The sequence below is a fragment of the Apodemus sylvaticus genome, chromosome 22 (assembly GCF_947179515.1).
Source record: "Apodemus sylvaticus chromosome 22, mApoSyl1.1, whole genome shotgun sequence".
Lineage (NCBI taxonomy): Eukaryota > Metazoa > Chordata > Mammalia > Rodentia > Muridae > Apodemus > Apodemus sylvaticus.
In genome coordinates this window covers 47,739,309-47,760,589 of record NC_067493.1, presented here as the reverse complement: position 1 = coordinate 47,760,589, position 21,281 = coordinate 47,739,309, and the positions used below count along the sequence as shown (strand labels likewise).

General features: G+C 49.3%; 1 protein-coding gene across 2 annotated transcripts; it reads right to left on the bottom strand.

Moving 5' to 3' along the window:
* Nucleotides 1-1,866: 1,866 nt before the first annotated feature.
* On the bottom strand, nt 1,867-16,023 carry Trafd1 (TRAF-type zinc finger domain containing 1). 2 transcript variants are annotated; one of them, XM_052167859.1, is made up of 12 exons: nt 15,941-16,023; nt 14,537-14,601; nt 9,265-9,400; nt 9,133-9,186; nt 8,195-8,603; nt 7,419-7,625; nt 5,528-5,604; nt 4,769-4,999; nt 3,989-4,109; nt 3,260-3,467; nt 2,732-2,804; nt 1,867-2,537 (listed from the first exon to the last, which is right to left on the bottom strand). In XM_052167859.1, exons 2-12 carry the CDS (start codon nt 14,581-14,583, stop codon nt 2,484-2,486), a joined length of 1,617 nt encoding a protein of 538 aa, XP_052023819.1. In that variant the 5' UTR covers nt 14,584-14,601; nt 15,941-16,023; the 3' UTR covers nt 1,867-2,483. The 2 variants fall into 2 exon arrangements, with proteins under 2 accessions (XP_052023819.1, XP_052023820.1); XM_052167860.1 differs by lacking the exon at nt 15,941-16,023 and adding an exon at nt 15,480-15,674.
* Between the last annotated feature and the right edge of the window lie 5,258 nt (nt 16,024-21,281).

Here is a 21,281-nt window from a genome sequence, read left to right as displayed (position 1 = left end):
GAAGGCTGCTGGGAGCTGCCTTAGGGCTTCTTGTCTGTCTGGACATGAAGGAGAAAGTCTACACTGGAAATGGACAACAGAGACGCCATATGCAAACCCCAGCAAAAGTATTCATTCCATTAAATCAGAAAAACAAAACAATAAATAGACACGAGACAACAGCAGACAGGCTCTGTAGATTAGCAGCAAAACAGTTTAAGGATGAAAAAAAGTTATGGTCTAAAGGATAAGCAGCCACATCACCAGCAGGGGGCACTCTTTAGTCGAGGCAAATACCAATTTCCAATCCTGGAGAGTGTGAAGCTGGAGCGGAGAAATCAGCCCTGTGTCAGAATGGCTTCAGACTTGCCACCTAGAAAGTCAAAGACACCTTCTGACCCTAGCCAAGCCAAGTTCAATCTGGCACACAAAACCACCGGGACAGTCACATCCCTGGCACCAGGGAAGGGCTGAGTTCAGATGGGGTGAGGCATGGTGGTGTGCTGACAAGGAAAAGGAAACTCAAGGCCAGCCTGCACAGCATGAGACCCTGCCTCTCACACCACCACCCTAGACAGAGAAAGCAGGCCTGTGATCAGAGTTCATTACATGGCAGGCCATGAGCACCGATACCAGCCCCAGGAAGGCAAGGGCTGCCGCAAGGGCAGGGCCAGTCTGGGCTACTAAACTGTGAGACGTCGACCTCGGCCCCACACAAAATGCATGTTTTATGTATGAAAAAGTCATAATGAAACCCATTTCTTACAACTAATATACACTAATTTAAAAATACATTTAAACAACTCTGAGAATGCAGAGGGAATGACAGACACTCAAGTACACATGATAGTTTAAACAAGAACAGTGTCAACAGACTGGCCTGGAGCCACAGCTGTGGACACCAGAATGGCTAAAAAATTAAAGTGCAGACTCCTGAGAACACAGGGACATTAACTTCCAGCTATAATTGTCTGTCTAGTTGCATGTGGATTTTTTAACTGTATCCACAGCCACTTAGGACAGTCCACAAGCCAATCCAGTGTCATTTTACCATGTCCAATCCACATGGTGTCCTGTGGGTTGAGAGTGCTCCATCCTCACCAGGGAAAGATGCCCTGAACTCTCTCTGCCACTTCATTGAAGTCCCAAGATTAAGTCAGTGACAGCAGAAGTTATGCCCTCTGGCTTCTGTGGAAGGTATTCTAAGCTAGCTACCCTTGGTGAGCCTGGTATCTAAGTGGCATATCTTGACTACAGTATGTCTCATTTGGGGACAGGATAATTCTCAGTGTCCTGGCTTTCCTGTGATGACAATCAGCAGAACAGCCTTCTGTAAACCATGCAGTCAGTCTCTGTGTGCCATCTGAAGGACGTGGTGGTTCCTTCATGTTAATCCCTGACAAGTGCTGAAGCAGGGTTAGCTGTCTGTCCTCCAGAGGCATGGCTTCTTCTGGGGTTCAAGAGTTTGTGGTTTACTTTGATCTTCCTCAGTCTTCTAATGGCTACAAGTGTGCATCCCCATGGCTGGCCCAGGATTAAGACTACTAAGAACCCTGCATTTTCTCTTTTGTCAGAGACCGCTCTCTAGGCCCCAAGTATTACCACAGCTGCAATGAACCTCTGAGCTTCCTCCAAAGTTCTAATTTGGAGGGCATGCAGGAGAGTCAAGATCTTGAGGCCAGCCTGGTCTACATGGAAAGTCTTAGGAAAAAAAAAAAAAGCATGACCCCTTGAATTCTGAGCACTCAGAGAAGGACCCCAAGCTGGGGCATCCAAGGAAGAGCTCAGTATCAACTGTGCCTGCAGTCTAGAAGCTGAGGCCAGCCTAGACTACACAGACCATGCACACCCTCCTTCATCTCTACAGAAAGAATCACACGCTTCAGCTGAGGTCTAAATACAAACTTTATTTCTATTACAAGGAAATAGATCATTAAAACAGTAAAATAGAAGGGGCAGGGGCTGGAGCCTCAGTCCTCGTGAGGGCAGGAGGGGCCCTGGTGGGGGCGGCACGGACAAAGCAGAACATTCCCCATCAGGACCGGAGCGGAGAATGAGTGACCCACAAGCACCAAGGTGGCCTCTAGTCCGTGTACCTACTGCTCAGCTCGTTCCTACCGTGCTGCACCCAAGCCTAGGGTCCCCAGGAGAGCTGCTTCACGGGAAGCAGAGTCCCAGAACCCTCCTCTGTCCACCAGGACCCCAGAGCACAAAGAGCAGTGGTGACAACATCTCTTAAGGATGGCGCCCTTATGGGCCACGAGGGCCACAGACGCCCTCATTTCACCGCTGCTCAACAGTGGCAGCTTGGGCCTCCCAGCTAGCCCTCCCTCAAACCCGAACACCACAGCACAATCTCAAAGACACAAAATGGCCATAACCTAGGAAAAATTACGATCTGGCATCTCTCCTGCCCACTGAGCCTGAGAGGCAATTGGACACTGCGCCAGCATGTACTGCTATGCATAGGGTGGGCTGCAAGAGCCCTCCCCCAATAGTCACCATTACTCCTCTTCCTCCTCCGCATCCCCTGCTCCCTGCTGCTTTGGGGGCTTTGCCTGTTGGATAACACAAGATTAACTAGTGAGAGAACAGACATGTTAGAGCTGCCTAATTCCCAGAAAGCTTCCCTTGGAAAAAAGCCAAGGAATGGACCCTATGCTACTGCGTGTGTACCCAGCTGAATTCATAACCCCACCAGTCCCAGCCATGTCTATATCTGCCCTGAGCTTCACTGCAGGACCCCAGTTACCTTTGCTGCTCTGCTGTGGTAGCTAGCAGCTGCAGGAGTGACCCGAGAGCTCCGACCGCCTTCACTCCTCCCACTGCAAACAAAGATCAGGAATCAGCATGCTGACATGGGAACTCGGGAGAGGAGGCGGTGGCACCGTCAGGCAAATCCAGACTCCTCACTGAGTCCGGCGGGGGCCAATGAGTTCAGCTGAGCAAGTGTGAGGTTCTAGGTTCCACCCTTAGCACCACTGGGGAGAAAAGGGCAAAGCCCTCCATTGCTTTGCTTTCCTTACCTCGGTGACCATGCATGGAAAAAGGTGTGATATTTTTAACTCACTACATTCGTTATTCTGCATGTGCGCAACAATGCATGTGAGTACATGTACTATGATGCATGTGCTGGGCAGAAGATCTGTCTCTGAAGATCAAACTCAGGTCCTCAGGTTTCTGCAGCAATGCTCTGACCACTGAGCCCTCCCCGCAGCCCCGGTCTAGCGTCCATGCTTTCCTCAGCCACTGCCAGCTCCGTTCTGGGGCTGCCGCTTACCTGGCTCCGTATCTCCCAGGGGATCCATGAGGAAAAGAGGGCGAAAGGTTTTCTGGATAGAGATTTCGAATAGGGTGGATCACTGGAGCATGCCCAGATGCTATGGGCCCATTCTGGCTGCCCCGCATGCGCCCACGGACGTCCTGGCTGTCGGAGTTGTTGAGCCTCAGCACACTGGGAGGGCTACGCTGGCCGTCAGACCTGGGGCCTGTTGGAGAGGCCAACAGGTCGGTTACAGGGAGTCACACTGTTCGTGGTTGTGTCGTGAGATATAGAGTGGGTGGAGCCTTTCACTGATTCCTGCTTGACATCAGCCACTTAGTTAGATGACAGGTCTTCTGTGGCAATGGCTGTAGGCAAGACCTAGCTGTCACTAGCTGACTGTCTTGGCAGACCCTCTCTACATGCTGATGTCCTGACCCTCAAGGACAGATGTCAGCAAACTGGTAAGAGCTGTTTGCGGTTGGCTTTGTGGCGGCTAGTTTCAGAAACACGCACCCAACTAGCTGATTAAATAAAGCAGTCAGGAGTCACCGCTTACTACAGTACTGTGATTCACAGTGGTCTTGGAAGCCATAAGCCTATAAAGTCTGCACTTAGCTTGGGGGATGTAGGGACCACTTGGCCTGAGACCCTCATGCATGGGAACTGCAGAGCAGGCATGGGAAGCAGACTAAGCGAGCCAGCAGTGGCCACAGCCTCAATCCCTCACTTAACCCCAGCGGATACCCTGCTGTTTGACCCGCCTCCTGGACAGCTCTGGTGAAGTGTCTTCAGGCTGAGAATCCTGTGGTGGGATGCCCTCCATTGCACGGTGGTTTGCTGTGGCTGGGCGTTGGTCACACTTGTCCTTTAAGAAAAAGGAAAGAAAAAACTGAGTGCTCAGGATGCTGGGAAGAGAAGAGCATCAGCAGGCGGGAAGTCGTCCAACCCGCAGCAGACACGGGAACTGAGAGGAAGCCATGCCCTGGGACAAGATAGCCATCATGGACTCCCCAGGCTCTGGGCAAAGAGGAAGCAAAGGCTGGGGGTCAGAAGAGCATGCTCTTCTCCAGTGTTTGTATGGTGGCTTAGGTGACAAGCAGCAGTTTTGTTCTTGCAGTGGGAGATGTCCAGAAAGCAATGAAAGGCTGGCACCTGCACCGCTGCCTCTTCAGACACCTGACGGCTCGGGCGAGTGGAGAACATTTTTTTTCCTGTAACCAGGTAGGATGATTCCACTGTATGTGGTGTAGTGTATGTTGTGTAGTGTGTGCAGTATAGCAACCTTCTCTCCAGAAGCCCCGAGAGGAATTCAGAGCCAGGGCAGCACATGGCAAAGGCAACGCTGGAGCCCAAGTCTCATGGAACGCAATTCTCACCCGGCCCGGAAGAGCCTGGCAGCCAGTCAGGATGCATCTGTACTCAGGGGGATGCTCCCTCAGCCCTCTACTCGGACGCAGCCTGTGAGACCATGAGCTCAGCAGGGCTTTGCGGACGGGAGGCTGGAGTGCACCCCCAGGGACTCACCTGATGGTGGAACAGCACCTCCTCTTCCAGCTGCACCCCACAGAACTCACAGGGGATGATAACGCTGTCTTCCACAGCAGCTGAACTGCTCAGGCCCATTAAAGTGTCTAACTGGTTACTTGTTGCTTGTTGTAGAAAGTTCTGGAGGATGGTGTCAGGGTCTTCCACCCCGCCGATGGAAGGGCTGCCAGGACTGAGTGAGCGCAAGGCATGGGAGGGGTTGCAGCTTGTCTGCCGTTCACAAGACATTCAGACATAAAAGAAGTTAGGGAAAACGACATCACTAAACACTTTCACCAAGAAACTACTTCAACCTGCTGCAGAGCTGGAGAGGCCGGAGTTCATCTCCACTCTCCTGTTCCCTACTGCACCTGTGCTGTCATCACACAGGACCACACCATAAACAAAGCCAAAGAGCCTTTGACCCTTATTAAAGGACCAAACACCAGATGCATTTAAAGTATTCAACTGCCTTTCTCACAGCAGGGTATGTCCTGTCACCCAAAGCAGAGACTATATCGCACCTTCAGATACATCGGATGAGGCCTTACCACTGGACCAGTCGAGGGGAAAGGGGGACACGGCTCCCTTGGAACCAGACACAGTGCTATGTGCCCATAATCCCAGTTGCTTGGGACACTGAGAACCACAGGCATACGGTGAAGAGTTACACCGTACTGCACTCAGAAAGGCCTCTTGCAGCTTGCTACACACTGACCAGGGCCTGCTCGTTCTGTCTGACGCTGTCAAGTAACACACCTGATGGTCAATGAGCAGTTCCTCCGGGTACAGCTCCTCACAGAACTCACAGGGCAGCAGAGTCTCAGCAGCAGCACCTGGAGCCACAAACAAGCCATGCCAGTCAGCCTTTGCCCCTGCAGAGTGTCTGACACACAAGTCTGACCTGGGGCAGGCGTGGCTGCTGGACTGACAATTAAAAGGACACAGTATAAATTCCAAAACTGATTCATAGAGAGGTTTCACAGGAAAAGAAAATCCTCTAGAGTTGGTGAAGACTGTTTGGAAACAGGATACTTTAAAAAAAAAAAAAAGAAAGAAAGAAAGAAACAAGGTAAAGAGAGGATGAGCTAAGGTAAGGAAGAACCCTGTAAAGGGTTACCACGCAGGAATCCTGGCATGGTGGCACACCCTATAGCCTCAGCGCTTGAAAGGATGAGGCAGGAGAGTGAGTTCATGGTCAACTTGGGCTACACAGAGATAGCTTGTCTCAAAAAAAAAGGAAAAAAAAGTGAAAAGCTGTAGAAACACCAGTACAAGGTCCTGACAGAACAGGATCCAGACATTATGTGGGAAACAGCCAGACCCAGGGAGAACTCTGCAAACAGCTGCCATGCGCTTTCCAAATGTACCCATGTGGCCTGGCCTGGCCTACGACTTTCTCCCATCTGTCTCCAGAGGCAAAGACAGGCAGCTCGCTGTCATTTCCAGGCCAGCCTGGACTGCATAGTGAGACTCTGACTCAAAAAAATAGATTTCAAACAAAACAAACAAACAAACAAAAAAAAACCCAAAAGTACCAATGCATAACAACAAAAGTGTTACAGAACTATAAGAGTAAGGAACTTGGGCTGGAGAGGTGGCTCAGCGGTTAGAGCACTGACTGCTCTTCCAGAGGTCCTGAGTTCAAATCCCAGCAACCACACGGTGGCTCACAACCATCTGGGATGGGATCTGACACCCTCTTCTGGTGTGTCTGAAGACAGCGACAGTGTACTCATATATGTAAAATAAATCTTTAAAATAAAAGTGAGGAACATTTGTGGCATTTGTCTTCTGTATTCAGGAGAGAGTGATTGTTCCTCTTTGTGGCTCTGTTAAACACATGCACAGTATTTATTCACCTTTAAGGAACTTAGAGGAGTATGTGTGGAGATTGGTATGGAGACAGAAAAGAGGGAACCCAGAGGGGCAGGTGGGGACCCAAGCAAAAATAAGGTGGATTCTATCTCCTTAAATATTTCTATCTTCAGTCAGGCAGAGGTGGTACATACCTTTATTCCCAGTACTCAGGAGGCAGAGGCAGGTGGATCTCTGAGTTCAGGTTAGCCTAGTCTACAGAACAAGTTCCAACACAGCCAAAGCTACACAGAAAACCCTGTCTTGAAAAAAACAATCTATTTTTTTGAGACACTGTCTCACTACCCGGCCCTGTCCTGGAACTCACAGGGATCTGCCTCCCTCTACCTCCCAAGTATGGCATTAAAGGTTTATCTGGTTTAGATGTTTGTCTGTAGTGGCAGAGGGCCATGTGCAGCTCATGTGGTGTCCAAGACCAGCTATGGGAGTTATGTTAGTGGGGGCAACAAGCACTTCCACCCACTGAGCCATCTCACCAGCCCAATATTTCAATTCTATATGAGTTATATAATATAAGACAACAAAAATTATAGTGACTAGGGGCTGGAGAGATGGCTCCCGAGGTAAGGGCACTTGCTGCTCTTGTGGAGGTTCAATTCCTGGCACCTGCATGCTGGCTCACACCTGCCAGTACTCCAGATCTGCAGGATCAAACAGCTTTTCCCAACCTTCCAAGGCACCGAACACACACAGTACATGAACATACAAGGAAGCAGAACACTCATAAAAAATGATAAAAATTGTAAAGACTATGCAAAAGCAGCAGACTTACCCTTTGTGTCACCTGGAGATGTGGGCCCAGCACGAGCTGGCTCGGCCTCAGGCACGGACTCCCAGAAGCCCTGCTCTACCATGCTGGAGGCTTGTCCCTCATTCTGCAGACTCAGGGCCAACATGAAGTCCAAGTGCGCGTTATTCTCAGCACTGTCTTTTGGGGACTGCCGGCTTCTATTTCTTTCCTGCCTTTCTTGCTCTTCAACTGGGAAGAAGGCGACAGTGCATGAGTACACGAGAGACAGGCACCATCCAAGGCTGACCAGCAGAAGCCTGCCAACCCGCTAGGGCCCTGAGCCCTCTTGCCTTCAGGGACCTCTGGACCTCACAGGTGCCATGACACAATAAGGCATTGGGATCACACAAGCACAAGTGACCAATCAGCAGGATTCCTCCTGGTGACTATGAGACGGAAGGGCACCGGACTCAACACTGCTCACATCTTATCTGCACTGTGGCAGCATAAGTAAGCACAGCCAGTAGCCCGACCCTTCCCTGTGCTAACGAGCCGTTAACAACCTGAGATCATGCTGCAGACACCTCAGAGACTACGACACATCAGCTCATCAATCGCATCAGTCCTAATAGCAATACTATATCACTTGACTTAGTACCCCTGCCATATAGGCAAGTGTGGTATCCTTCCCATTGTCACCCAGTGACTGTTCTGTTTCTAGCATCAAGATCTATTTGTCTCCAAGTCCTGTTGTCCTGTTGCCCTTTTTATACTGAGATGGTGGCACCACCCACTTCCTAATGCCAAGCACAACTCACAAAGATTATTTTGAATTGGAAAATGGGTTGTCATGCTCCTCTGGCTGGCAGTCCTACTGTAGAAGGGGTCTGTCTCAAAGGCTCTCAGAGGCCTTCCAGGGAGCCTCATGGGCGGGTCCAGAGCCTCAATCTGTCTGAGCAGCTGGGAAGCAATCCAGATTCTATCCTGACTCCAAGACTCATCATCGTAAGTGTCCGGAGGGATGGCAGCCTCGCTTCTCTTTTCCTCCTCCACTCTCCCACAGACTTCAGGGTGAGTCTTCAGCTCCTTCACAAGCACGTTGCGCCCACAGCTGCCACACAGCTCTGTCCGGGCTCCGCAATAATCCTCATGCTCCTTCAACTTGAGAACAGAAAGCTCTAGATCACAGTGCTGGCAGACAGCAAGCCGCAGAGGACACTCAGTCTCCTGCAATGCAAGGTGGAAGGGCTTACTACACACAGAGGCTGGAGCTCAGCACGGGCAAGAAACTAAGTGTCTGCTTTGGTCTTCTCTAACCCTGGCGGGAATACATGCTTTCTAGCTGTTAGGAGCAAGGAGCTGTAGGTCTGTGGGATGCTTTTGCAACCACAGTTACTCGCTGCCAGAGCTGCCAGCCTGAGTTTGAAGCCCAGGAAGGAGAACTGACTCCCACCCACACGCTCCCCTTTGACCTCCACATGTGTACTGTAGCACACAGACAACACACCAACTAAAATAATGGAAAATGAAGGGAAAAGCCACTTTTCAACATATAGAACAAGCCAGGAAGGCACCAACGGGAAAGAACACAGTCTACGGAAGGCGAACATGAGCTAGGAGCCCGGCCGGCTGGCAGGGCTCTGAGCACGGCTCTGCTGGCAGTGTGGCGGAGAGCAGGCTTATACAGCTTTCCCGCTGCGTGTGGCTCTGTGGCCCCAGAAGTCCACCCCTCCTCCACAGCGACAGCGACACTAACCGCATGCTCCTTTAACTGCCTCTTCTCTAACTTCTTGTTGCATTTGCAGGTCACCTAGGAGAAAGAGAGTCAATCGAGGGGCTGTGTCACAGTACCTCTCCCCTGTACATCTCACGAGGAATGGCGGCTCACCTGACAGTGCTCTGCAGCCATGTGCGTGTCCATGTCAGACTTGGGGAATGGCTCCTTGCAGACAGGGCACACGCCAATGTTCCTCTGGCAGTGGATTTCATGGATGGTAAAATTAAACGCAGGGATTTCCTTTTTGCTACAGAAATAAGCAGAAGAAAAAGGCAAGATTGACATGTGATCCACACCTTCTCTCACGCAGTGCAATCACATGGTCACGTCCTATCAGTGTTTTGTCCCCAACAACATTTTTGTTTCATGTTTGTCTTTTCACACAGGAACTCAGGGAGCCCAGGCTGGCCTCAAGTCACTCTGCAGAAAAGACCTGGAATTTCCTCTCTCTACCTCCCAAAGGTGAGGCCTGCAGGTGAGGCCCGCCATGCCCATCTTGTGTTTCTAGACAGGTTCTCATGCTGTAGTACAGACAAGCCTCAAACTCACAGCAATCTTCCTGCCCTATCTTACTGAGTGTTGGAAATGGAGACTACCCTGCCTAGCTAATGATTCTTATTTCTGTGTGTCCAACTTTTGAGACAGGTTCTTGCTATTGTAGCTCCGTTTGGCCTGGAACTCCTTCCTCGGCTTCCCAGGTGCTGGGAGGCTTCTGTCGCTGATACGCCCATGTCCTGGAATGTCCGGAACCAGAAGAAAACAGGTAACAAGACAATTCAGGGTCAGGGACATGGTTCTGTTGAACAAAAGCACTTGCTGCCAAGCCTAGCAACCTAAGTTTCACCCTAGATCCCTAGTAGGTGGAGAGGACTGCTTCCCAAGGGTGGCTACCCTGACTTCATGTGCACATACGGGATAAATACACATAGTATAAAGTACGATAGACACCATTTAGGAAAAAAAACATTGTTAATCACAACAAACGTTTCTTTCCTACTAAGTGCCTAGTTGTACCCAATGCAACTACAATGCTGAAGATCCTTTTCTTAAGATAAGAGAGAGCACGCATATAATCCCAGCACTTGGGAGGCAGAGGCAGGCGGATTTCTGAGTTCAAGGCCAGCCTGGTCTACAGAGTGAGTTCCAGGACAGCCAGGGCCACAGAGAAATCCTGTCTCGAAAAAGCAAGGGGGAAAATGAGAGGTGGCCAAGAAGGCTCCAAAGACCAATTGCTTTATTTTGTGACACAGGGTCCATGTAGACCTTGTGGGCTAGCCACAAACTCATAGCAAATCCATCCACCTGCCTCTGCCTCCCAAGTGCTAAAAATCAAAGGTGTGGCCACCGTGCCTGACTCAAAGACCAACAGCTTTATTTGATGTATTGTGTATAAATGTTTTGTCTACATGTATGTGTGTGCTCCATGTGTATGCAGTGCCCATGGAGGCCAGAAGAGGGCATCAGATCCCCTAGAACTGGACTTATGGATGGCTTTGAGTGACTGTGGGAATTGAACCCTGGGAAAACTGAGCCTAGGTCTCTTGGAAGAGCAGCAAGTGCTCGAGTGATCTTCCACACCTAACCATCTATCCAGACCCAAACCAACTTTTAAAAAAGATTTAGGCTGGGTGGTGGTGACGCACGCCTTTGATCCCAGCACTTGGGAGGCAGAGGCAGGCAGATTTCTGAGTTCAAGGCCAGACTGGTCTACAGAGTGAGTTCCAGGACAGCCAGGGCTACGCAGAGAAACCCTGTTTTGGAAAAAAAAATTTTTTTACATTCATGCATATATGGGTATGGGCACATGAGGGCAGACGCCCATGGAGGCCAGAAATATCTGATTCCATCTACAGCTTGAGTTAAAGGTGACTGTGACCCAGCAGATGTGGGTGCTGGGAACTAAACTCAGGTCCTCTACTGGAGTAGTAGAAGCTCTTAACCACTGAACCGTCTCTGCAGCACCCCCATCAGCTTTTAAGCCCACGAGCAGTGTGAGCAGTCCCCCACACACACACAGGCAGGTGTGGCTAGGTCAGCCTCCCTAAGCTGCTCCTCTTCTAAGTCACTCTGCTCCAGGAGTTCTCCCGAGCTCCTCCACTGTGCCTCTCAACTCCCTTAGCAGTCATTTATACATTGTCCCAGACTCCTTCAAAGTACAACACACTGAGATCACGATGTCTCAGCCAAATATCATTTTGCTTCTCAAGTGACATTTTCTTATTTTATCCATTTCAGTGATGACAAAGCCACTGACTTATGCAGACATGCAAATGATACTCGGGGACTCTCTGTAGTGGCAGGCAGGGAGCACCAGTGGAAGCACTCTCTGAACTGTGCCCTTCGGCCACAAGGGTGGGGCAAGCAGCTCAAGGTCCCTGTGGGAAGGGAGCGCAGAGCCAGCGTGCTGCCCTGCGCTCGATCCCCGTACAGTGCTTGCATGTGCCAGGCACATGTAAACACCAGGTGTTGTGAGAGAAACAGGCAGACTCAGGGCTTGTGGCCAACCAGCTTTGCTGAAATGGCAAGACACACTCTCACACATGTGCATGCATGCACACAAGTAGAATAAACAGTTCTTTCTCCATTAGTTTTAAGTAAGAGTATTATGGGGGCTGGACAGTTGGCAGAGCACTGGCTGCTCTTCCAAAGGTCCTGAGTTCAATTCCCAGCACCCACAGGGTGGCTCACAACCACAATGGGGTCTGATGCCCCCTTCTGGCCTGTGGATGTATATGCTGCAGAACCCTCATACATTTAAAAAAAAAAAAAAGCAAATCTTAAGAAACAAAAGAGCCCATCTTCCTGGGCTAGAGAGATGGGTTCAATTCCCAGCACCCACTTGGCAGCTCACAACTGTCTATAACTTCAGTTCCAGGGGATCTGACACCCTCACACAGACATATGTACAAATAAAATACAATGCACATGAAATAAATGAATTAATAAATCATAAAACAAAGGGAAGGAGAGAGAGAATTGGTAAATCCAGGGCTGGAGATGCAGGCCTGTGGTGTGTGCACTCAGGAGGCTAAGGCAGAGAGCCTGTGAGCCAAAACTCATCTACAAACCAAATGGAGCAAAATCTTGTATCCAAACCAAACTAACTGATATGTGGCATGTACCACCAGGAAAACAGCAAGATAAATTCCTCAGGAAGCTACATCAGGTCCAGCAGGTGAAGATGCTCCCTAGACCCAAGTCCTGTGAGACATCCTGACCATAGGTATGCAGCCCATCTCGAACGTCCTCATGCTCACAGAGTAATTTTAAAGTTCTCTTTAGCACTTGGGCTAAAAACATGAGAACAGTAAGCTTAGCCCTGGAGACTTGTGCTACACGGACTTGGGACCATAAAATGGTTGAATGGGACAGCCTCATTTACTGATGACAACTAATTAAACTGTCTTAGGAGCTTGCTTCCTGTAACCCGCTAGCATATGTCCCAGGCTTCATCCCTGGCACTGAAATTAAAAAGGGGTAGTGAGGCAGCGGAGTGGAGCATCCTCAGGTGTGCTGCTGAGGAGCGCTACATTCGCTCCCCGCCACTGAAAAAGAACAATCACTACTGTCTATGTATGGCAGCTCCCAGTGCTTGGAAGGTAAAATCTTTGATTTGGGTCATCTTTACTCTGGAGGCTATATATCCAGTCCCAGGCTAGCCTGGGCTATGCAACAAGACCCTGTCTTAAAACACCCGCCACACACACACAACAAAAGAGAAGGTTGATCTGAGCTGCTCAGCTCATTTTCCATCACTACATAGAGCCAGTTCTCGAAGACTTGGTCCCAGGCACCCCAAGGCAGCCTCACGGCCACTCAGAAAGCGCCTTCCTTCATCTACATGGGCAGACACATGTGGATTTCCATGAGCCTGGTCTCAAGCAAACAAATTATTACACTTTTTCGTACATATAAAAAAAGGCCGTGGGAGGGGGGATGAGATAGGGGGTTTTTGGAGGGGTAATGCAGAAAGGGGATACCATTTGAAATGTAAATAAAGCAGCTGGGCGGTGGTGCCTTTAATCCCAGCGCTTGGGAGGCTGAGGCAGGTGGATTTATGAGTTCAAGGCCAGCCTAATCTACAGAGTTCCAGGACAGCTAGAGCTACACAAGAGAAACCCTATTTCAAAAAAACCAAAGGAAAAAAAAAGTAAATAAATCTAATAAAAAACATATACAACTAAAAAAAAAAAAAAAATCAGTGCTCAAGCCAGTGTTGGCACACACCCTTTTTTTTTTTTTAAAGATTTATTTATTTATTATATGTAAGTACACTGTAGCTATCCTCAGACACTCCAGAAGAGGGAGTTAAATCTCATTACAGATGGTTGTCAGCCACCATGTGGTTGCTGGGATTTGAACTCAGGACCTTTGAAAGAACAGTCGGTGCTCTTAGCCGCTGAGCCATCTCTCCAGCCCGGCACACACCCTTAATCCTACCTTGGGACCCAGAGGCAGGGGGATCCCTGTGAGTTCAAGAGTATAGGATGAGTCTACAAAGTGAGATCCAGGACAGCCAGAGCTACACAGAGAAACCATGTCTCTGGGGGGGGGGGGGGGGAAATCAGTTCATGTCTTATCTGTGAGTAAAGGCACTAAGTGCTGAGGGCAGCTCACTGACAGAGCTCGCCACACGACTGTGTCCTGTCCCTAAGTGCTGAGGGTAGGTCACAGACAGAGCTCGCCACACAACTGTGTCCCGTCCCTAAGTGCTGAGGGTAGGTCACAGACAGAGCCACCCACCCCAACTCCCAAAGAAGGTGAGGGTCCAAACCACTCCAGTATTTTTTGTTTGTTTTCTGAGAAGGGTCTCCCTATATAGCACACTGTAGACCTGACTGGCCTGGAACTCACAAAGATCCTCCTGCCTTTGCCTCCTGAGTGTTGGGATTCAGGTATGCACTACCCGCCCAGCTAAGTATCTTTTTAAAAAGAGATTTATTTTATTTTATGTGTGTGGATGTTTTGCCTGCATGCATGTCTGTATACCTGGTGTTCAGAGAGGCCAGAGGCCATTGAATCTCACATAACAGGAGTTACAGAGAGCTATCGGCTACCGCTGGGCACTGGAAACCACACCTGGGTCCTCTGAAAGAGCAGGTAGTGCCCTTAACCACTGAGACACCCCTCCTGCCCTGCCCCATCTTAGTAAGTCATTAAAGACAGAGCAGAGCCTAGTCTTTACCATTCCACTCCCTAGTCTACCCATAGAAGCCTTCCTGTCAAATTCTAAACAAGCCAGTTACCCAAATGGTTAAAGGCTCTAATTACAATAACTTGCATAGTTTAGGATCACATATGGCCTCAGTCACAACCTGCCAGTAAACCACCCAATTCTTTACAGAGCTGGTTTGTCCTCAAACCATGAGATTCTATGTCTTACCAGTTGTCACACAGCCTAGCAGCCTGGTCATCCGGAAACTCGGCCATGTTAGCTCTTCCTGAAAACTGCAAAGGAAGAGGTATCACTTTCTGTTTCATTTCTGCTCTGAGGATGACATGCAAAAGAATAAAAACCTAGGGCATTCCTTTTCATTGTTTTTTAATTTTCAACTTAAAAAAATAGACTTATAAAATGTTGCGCCCCCCCCCCCCCAAGCCTTAAAATACAAAGAATTCCCTTATGCCCTCCACCCAACTTCAGTAAAACCACCTTCTCTGGTTCACTCTCAATGCTGGGTGACTGGAAGCATTTAGATGTTACTTCTTACTCTGATTTGAAACCTCTCTTGTGTCTAATCTCTTGCAGCCTTGATCAGCTAATTAATATCTTAATCAGAGCCTGCTAGCTACTACTGGCAGTTACTAAGAGTTTCTAGCTACTGGCTAGTTATTTAGTATTCTTCAATTTGGGCGTGGGGGGTTGTCTGGTGTTTCCTTGGATTAAATTCAGGCTATAGGCGTTATCATCAAAGTGGTGAGCCTAGGCAGGGGCTCAAGTGGCACGGGGCTCTGTGTTCTCTGACCAGCCTTAAAACCGGGCACTACAGTACATGTCTGGAATTTTACCGCTAGGTTTATAGAAACAGAAGAATCAGAAGTTCAAAACCATCTTGGAGACCTAGTCAAGGCCAATCTGGTATGAATTAGACCCTATTTAAAAAAAAAAAAAAACCAAACCAATATTAGCAGAGCGCTAATATTGAACATCATATCAATTGGCACAGAATGACCACTGAGGCCGCCGCTGCCTACTCGGTCAGATTGGAGGCCCTCCCACCCGGGCATGCCAGGCCAGAGCCGTCCGCTCCAGCCTTTTCTATCGCTTTCCGAACAGGACACAAGGCAGAGGGCGAAGCGCTGGCAAATGCGGCACCGATGTTTACCTCACTCCTTCCCATGACACAGAAACAGACTTAGGTACCGACTGCTAACAAAGCGTCAGGCTCATCTGGACTTCGTCACGCCACCTGCCATCCTCAGTGCCCTGGCAACTGACACTGTTTAACGAATTAAGAGGCCAATGTGGCAGCGCCCGGAAAACAAGCCAATGTCTGTTTTCAAGAACCTAAGGTGAGGGTCTGCGGGAAAGCACGCAGACAAAGAGGGCGGCGGGGCGGACAGACCTCTAGCGAAGGCAGGGAAGACTGCGGACCGGAGGCCCGGGGAGGCGGACGCAGGCCCGGCCACACGCCACGGCGGCGCCTCGGGGAGCGGCCGCTATGCGCTCCGCGGGCCCAGGCGGTTGGAACGGGCCCGGCCTCCGCCTCCCGCCGCGAGCCTCGGCCGCCGCCGCCACCGCTACCGCCACGGCCACCTCCCGCCCCACCCCGCCGCCCGCGTTCACCTCCGAGCCCAGCGGGAACGCCACAGCCACAGCCACCTCGGCCGTCCCGAGCCAACAACCGCCCCGCCGCCCAGCCGCTTCCCACCGTCGCCGAGGAACACGCCCATTGGCCAGCCACGGGACCCTGACGGAAGCCCATTGGGCCGCGGCGCTGCCTTTTCCTCGGGCCCGCCTTCTCATCCTCCATTGGCTCACGGAGCTCGGGGGGGGGGCGTGTCCCGAGGGTCGGTGCGGCTGCTGCCGCTCCCCCCTACCCCCACATCTGGAAGCGGAGGCAACTGTTTTGATTGCCTGAATAATGCTGTGCAAAGGTCCCGATGAACCTAGGACGATGGTGGGTGGCGTTTGTGCTCTGTCACGGGCCGTTAATAGCCACTCGTCATCCTTGTCATTAACGCTTCCTCGTGCCAGACCTCTGAGGCGGCAGAGACTCCGATTGCCAGCCAGGGTCCCCTTGGCCGGCTTGGTGGCTTCTCCGAGCGACTCGTACTTAATGGATACAAAGGGGGAAATTCTAAGTCTAAGCTGGCGTGTACATTTCAAACAACACACAGCCATGAGCTGTGGGACTAGAGAGACATCTCCACGGCTAAGAATGCTTGCAACTCTTGTAGGGTTTGGTTCTCAGCACCCACAACAGGTGTTTCAGAACCGCTTGTAAGTCCCGCTCTAAGTCAGGATATCTACAGATTAATCATCATCTTAACAAAGGCAGGCACAGAGGCACATGCTTTAAATCCCAACATTTTGACCTCAACTGCCTATGTAGCAAGCAAGGATCTTCTTAAACTAAGTATCCTCCTGCCCCCATCCCCTAGTGCTGGTTTTGCAGGCTTATGCTACTGCGCCCAGCTAATTGCCACGTGCTTTTATTTCCATCAAATAACATTTGAGGGAACTGTGGGCTCACTGTTGGCTCTGCTGCTGTGGAGGCTCATGTCTCTGTTTTGTTTGGGGGTTTGGCTGTTTTTAACTAGCAAACTGTTTCTGAATGTGATGGCGTCATTTAACATTCCCGTCGGAAGTGGAGGACAGTTCCAGGTGCCCCCACGTGATCCCAGGGTGATATAAATACATCCTGAAGAAATAAACAAGAACGGCAGTCCTGCCTCCTGGAAACAGCTCACTGTCCTCGATGTGAAAATGACTCAGAGGCTCCTTTGGAGTTTACTGAGGGAGGAAAGGACAACTCGGAAGATGACAAACAGTGAGGAAATGTTGAGTGACCTCAGCCATGGCTTAAAATTTTGGGTTTGTTAAAAATTAAAGATTTTGGGTCGGTGTGGTGGCACACGCCACCCAAGCTCTGGAGAAGCAGAGGCGGGTGGATCTCTGTGAGTTCAAGGCCAGCCTGGTCTACAATGGAAGTTCCCAGACATCCAGGGCTACACAGAGAATCCCTGTCTCAAATATGTCATACATCCTGTGTGAAAATGTTATTAATAAAGCATACGCTACTAAAAGCACTGAAAAATAATAAAATGTGATCTTGGATATCCACATCTCGGCCACTCGAGTAGCAGATTAACTGAATCTGAATGTCATAGTCTAAACATCCCCTTTGGGCTTGGACAGTTTCCACTCTGACTGTGGAATTTTGGATAAAGCCCCGGGGGAGGTGCTGCCCTGCCCTTCTGAGCCCAGTCAGGTTCAAGGCCTTGCCAGGCTGGGGGAGGGGAGCCCCTTGTCCTAGACAAGATTGTCATTACTACCACCCCCTTCACGCCCACCTTCCCAACCCCTGCCCCAGCTGGAGGCTCAGCCTCTCCCCGACAGGAAGCTTCTGGTCTTAGTCCTGGCAGGCCAGACCCTACCCTTCCTCCCAGTGTGAGTCCTAGCGGGTCCCAGCAGCAGCTGAGAGTCACTGCTCCCTGGCCTGAGGTGCAGGGTGTGGGGGGCCTTGTGGAAGAGTCTCCACACTTGCTGAATTTTACCAAGGTGTGTGTGGGTTTTACCTCCAGCTTCTCCCTGTTGATGGTATTGGTTTTGCTGCTTCCTGATAGACATTAAACGTTACCAGTGGTTCCGTCACTGACCAGCACCAAATTTGTTTTCTTTTGAGGAAGGATCTAACCACATACCCCTGGCTGCCCTGAAGCTCCCTGTATCTACCCAACTGGCCTCAAACCCGAGATAACTGTGGACCTGAGTGCTGGCAGTAAGGATGTGCACTCCTCCCCCACTCCCCATCCCCCAACCCCTCCCACCCTGCGGGGTTGGGAGGCAGAGGCAGGAAGATTTCTGAGTTCAAGGCTAGCCTGGTCTATAGAGTGAGTTCCAGGACAGCCAGGGCTACACACAGAAACCCTGTCTTGAAAAACAAAAACAAAACAAAACAAAAAAAGGATGTGCACCCCCACACCTGACTCCAAATGGGTTATGAAATTGCATTCCCCTCTGAAATGTTTTTTTACTCATTGGTGCTGTTGTGTGTAGCAGGGATGCTGTTAGTACGGCTTTGTGTCTGAATCAGGTCCCTCCTCTCACTGTGTGGGTTCCAGGGATTAAACACTAGTTATCTAGAGTGGCAACGGGTCTGGAGAGATGGCTCAGCGGTTAAGAGCACTGACTGCTCTTCTGAAGGTCCTGAGTTCAAGTCCTAGCAGCCACATAGTGGCTCACAACCATCTGTAATGAGATCTGACGCCCTCTTCTGGGGTGTCTGAGGACAGCTACAGTGTACTTACATATAACAATAAATCTTTTAAAAAATAAATAAGTGGCAGCAAACACGTTTACCCTTGGAGCCATCTCAGGAGTCCTAAGTTCCTTTTTATTCTCTAGCAGGAAGTGAATCTCTGTCCCAAGCCCAGACACTGTCTCTTCCTCCACCCATCTTCTCCAAAGCTGCTGGGACAAACAGACTGTCCGTTTGTGTTCTTTTACATTGTATTGGGCTATAATTATATACAGTAAAGTTCATAAATATTATTACATTTATTCATTTACAAGCCGGCGATGACAGCACACAGCTTTATTCACAGCATTCCAGAGGCAGAGATGGTTGGATTTCCGAGTTCAAGGCCAGCCTGGTCTACAGAGAGAGTTCCTGGACAGCCAGGGCTACACAGAGAAACCCTGTCTGTATAATAATAATAACAACAACAACAACAACAACAACAATAATAATAATAATAAGTCATCATCACACACACAGAGGAAATGCATTCACAGTTGTGTAGCTAAGCCATTCTGCTGTCCGACTGTCTTCTTGTTCACCCCAGTAGCAGGGCCGTCTTTGTTCTTTTCTTCATTAAGTTCTGTTTCTAGGCACTTGCCTGAGTATATATTATGAAAGGAAGTGTACAACTGGCAAATCTTGTGGCTGGATTTATTTAGTTCATCTATCTATCTATCTATCTATCTATCTATCTATCTATAATCTATCTATCATCTATCTATCTATAACCTATCTATCATCTATCAATCTATAATCTATCATCTATTTATCATCTATCTATAATCTATCTATAATCTAACATCTATCTATCTAACATCTATCTATAATCTATCTATCATCTATCTATCAATCTATCACCTATCTGTCATCTATTTATCTATCATCTATCATCTATCTATCATCTATCTTTCTATCTATAATCTATCATCTATCTATCTATTATCTATCTATCTATATCTATCTTTAATCTATCTATCTTTAATCTATCTATAATCTATCATCTATCATCTATATTTCTATCTATAATCTATCATCTATCTATCTATTATCTATCTATAATCTATCTATAATCTATCAATAATCTATCTACCTATCTATCTATCTTGCAGAGCATCTTCTGCCTCTGCCTCTCAGTGCTGGGATTACGGAGGTGTGCCACCACACTTTATGTGGTGCTGGGGCTTGAACCCAGTGCTTCATATCTGCTGGGCAAACACTCTGCCCACCTCCAGCCCCTCCGTCCCTTTCCCTTCCTTTCTTTTCTGTGCTGGTGGTCACAGCTATGCCATGCACTGAGCTCCTGCCTCAACCCTGGTTTTGGTGGGTTTTTTTTTCATAGTCTTGGTAATATCTATCATTACTGAGGACATAGTTGTAAAACCACTGCTAGAAGTCAGTTCCCTATGGGAGGCACTAGGCTCTGGAACATTCCGTGGGTGTATTTTCTGAAATGCAATGTGCGTTCTATTTTTCCAGTTATGAAGCAGAGAGCTGAAGATGGTGCCAGCTATTGAAGAGAAGGAGGAAAGGATTGGGGGGGGCGGTGTCGATTGTGTGCTGTTTGGGCGGGAAGGAGGGGGGATTCAGCTGACATCTGGGGACTCATACATATTCATGAGGAGGACAGGGATTGGATCAACATCCTCAGAGCATGCTGGGACACTTTCCAAGCTGTCTGGTTACTAGGCAGATTTCCCAGGAGCTGAAGCTCTATCCATCTCCTGATGGCTTCATCCTTCAGAGTCTGCGCAGAGCCTCCTGGTGTCTGCAGCCGGTGATGGCTTAGAATCATGTGCATCGTAACCTGTTTGTCTTTTGATTTGTTTTGTTTCTGTTTTTGTTTTCTAGAAAACACTGTCTTAAAAAATTCTTTTTTCTCCTAGCCCTACCTAAGAAAGTAAATACCCACCTCCCTACCCAGCATGGTGGCACACACTGGAATCTTAGCACCTAGGCGGTGGAGGCAGGAGGAGCAGGGGGTTAAGGTAATTCCCAGCTACATAGGGAGTTTGAGACCAGCCTGGGCTACATAAGACCTGTTTTAAAACTGAAGCCGGGGAGTCGGGTGGTGGTGGTGTGTGCCTTTAATCCCCATCACTTCGAGGCCAGCTTGGTCTGCATAGCGAGTTGTACAACAAGGCTATGTAGGGAGACCCTGTCTCAAAACAGCTCAAAATACACAAATACAAAAGAACCTGAGTGTAGTGGCCTCACCCTCATCTGATAATCTGAAGACATAGGCAGGGGTGGTGGGTTGGGAGGTGGGGAAGAGGAGATGGGGAGATGGGGGTGGGGTGAGAGGATGAGGGTGGGGATATCTGTGAGTTCCAGAACGGTTACAGCTACATAGTGAGACAGACCCTGTCTCAAATAAATAAATAAATAAAAATCCAATGGCAATAAGGCAAGCAATTTACAGTGTGGGGGGTGGGGGTGGGGGTGGGGGGATTGAAATGCCCACCTTTAGGGTTTTGTCAGCTTGACAGAAGCTAAAGTCATTGAGAAGAGGGAATCTTCAGTTGAGAAAATGCTTCCATCAGACTGGGATATCTTTTTGACTAAAGATTCATGCTGAAGGGCACAGCCCACGGTGTGTCGTGTCACCCCTTGGCAGGTTGGCCTAGGGTAAAAAGGAAAACAGAGCAAGCCACAGGAAGCAAG

Excerpts from the sequence above, each read along its gene's own strand:
- Trafd1 (XM_052167860.1), bottom strand. Across the intron at positions 8,604-9,132 it reads GGCAGTTAAAGGAGCATGCG|GAGACTGAGTGTCCTCTGCG; the intron begins GTTAGTGTCGCT and ends CTTGCATTGCAG. Across the intron at positions 5,605-7,418 it reads ATCTCCAGGTGACACAAAGG|GTGCTGCTGCTGAGACTCTG; the intron begins GTAAGTCTGCTG and ends TTGTGGCTCCAG.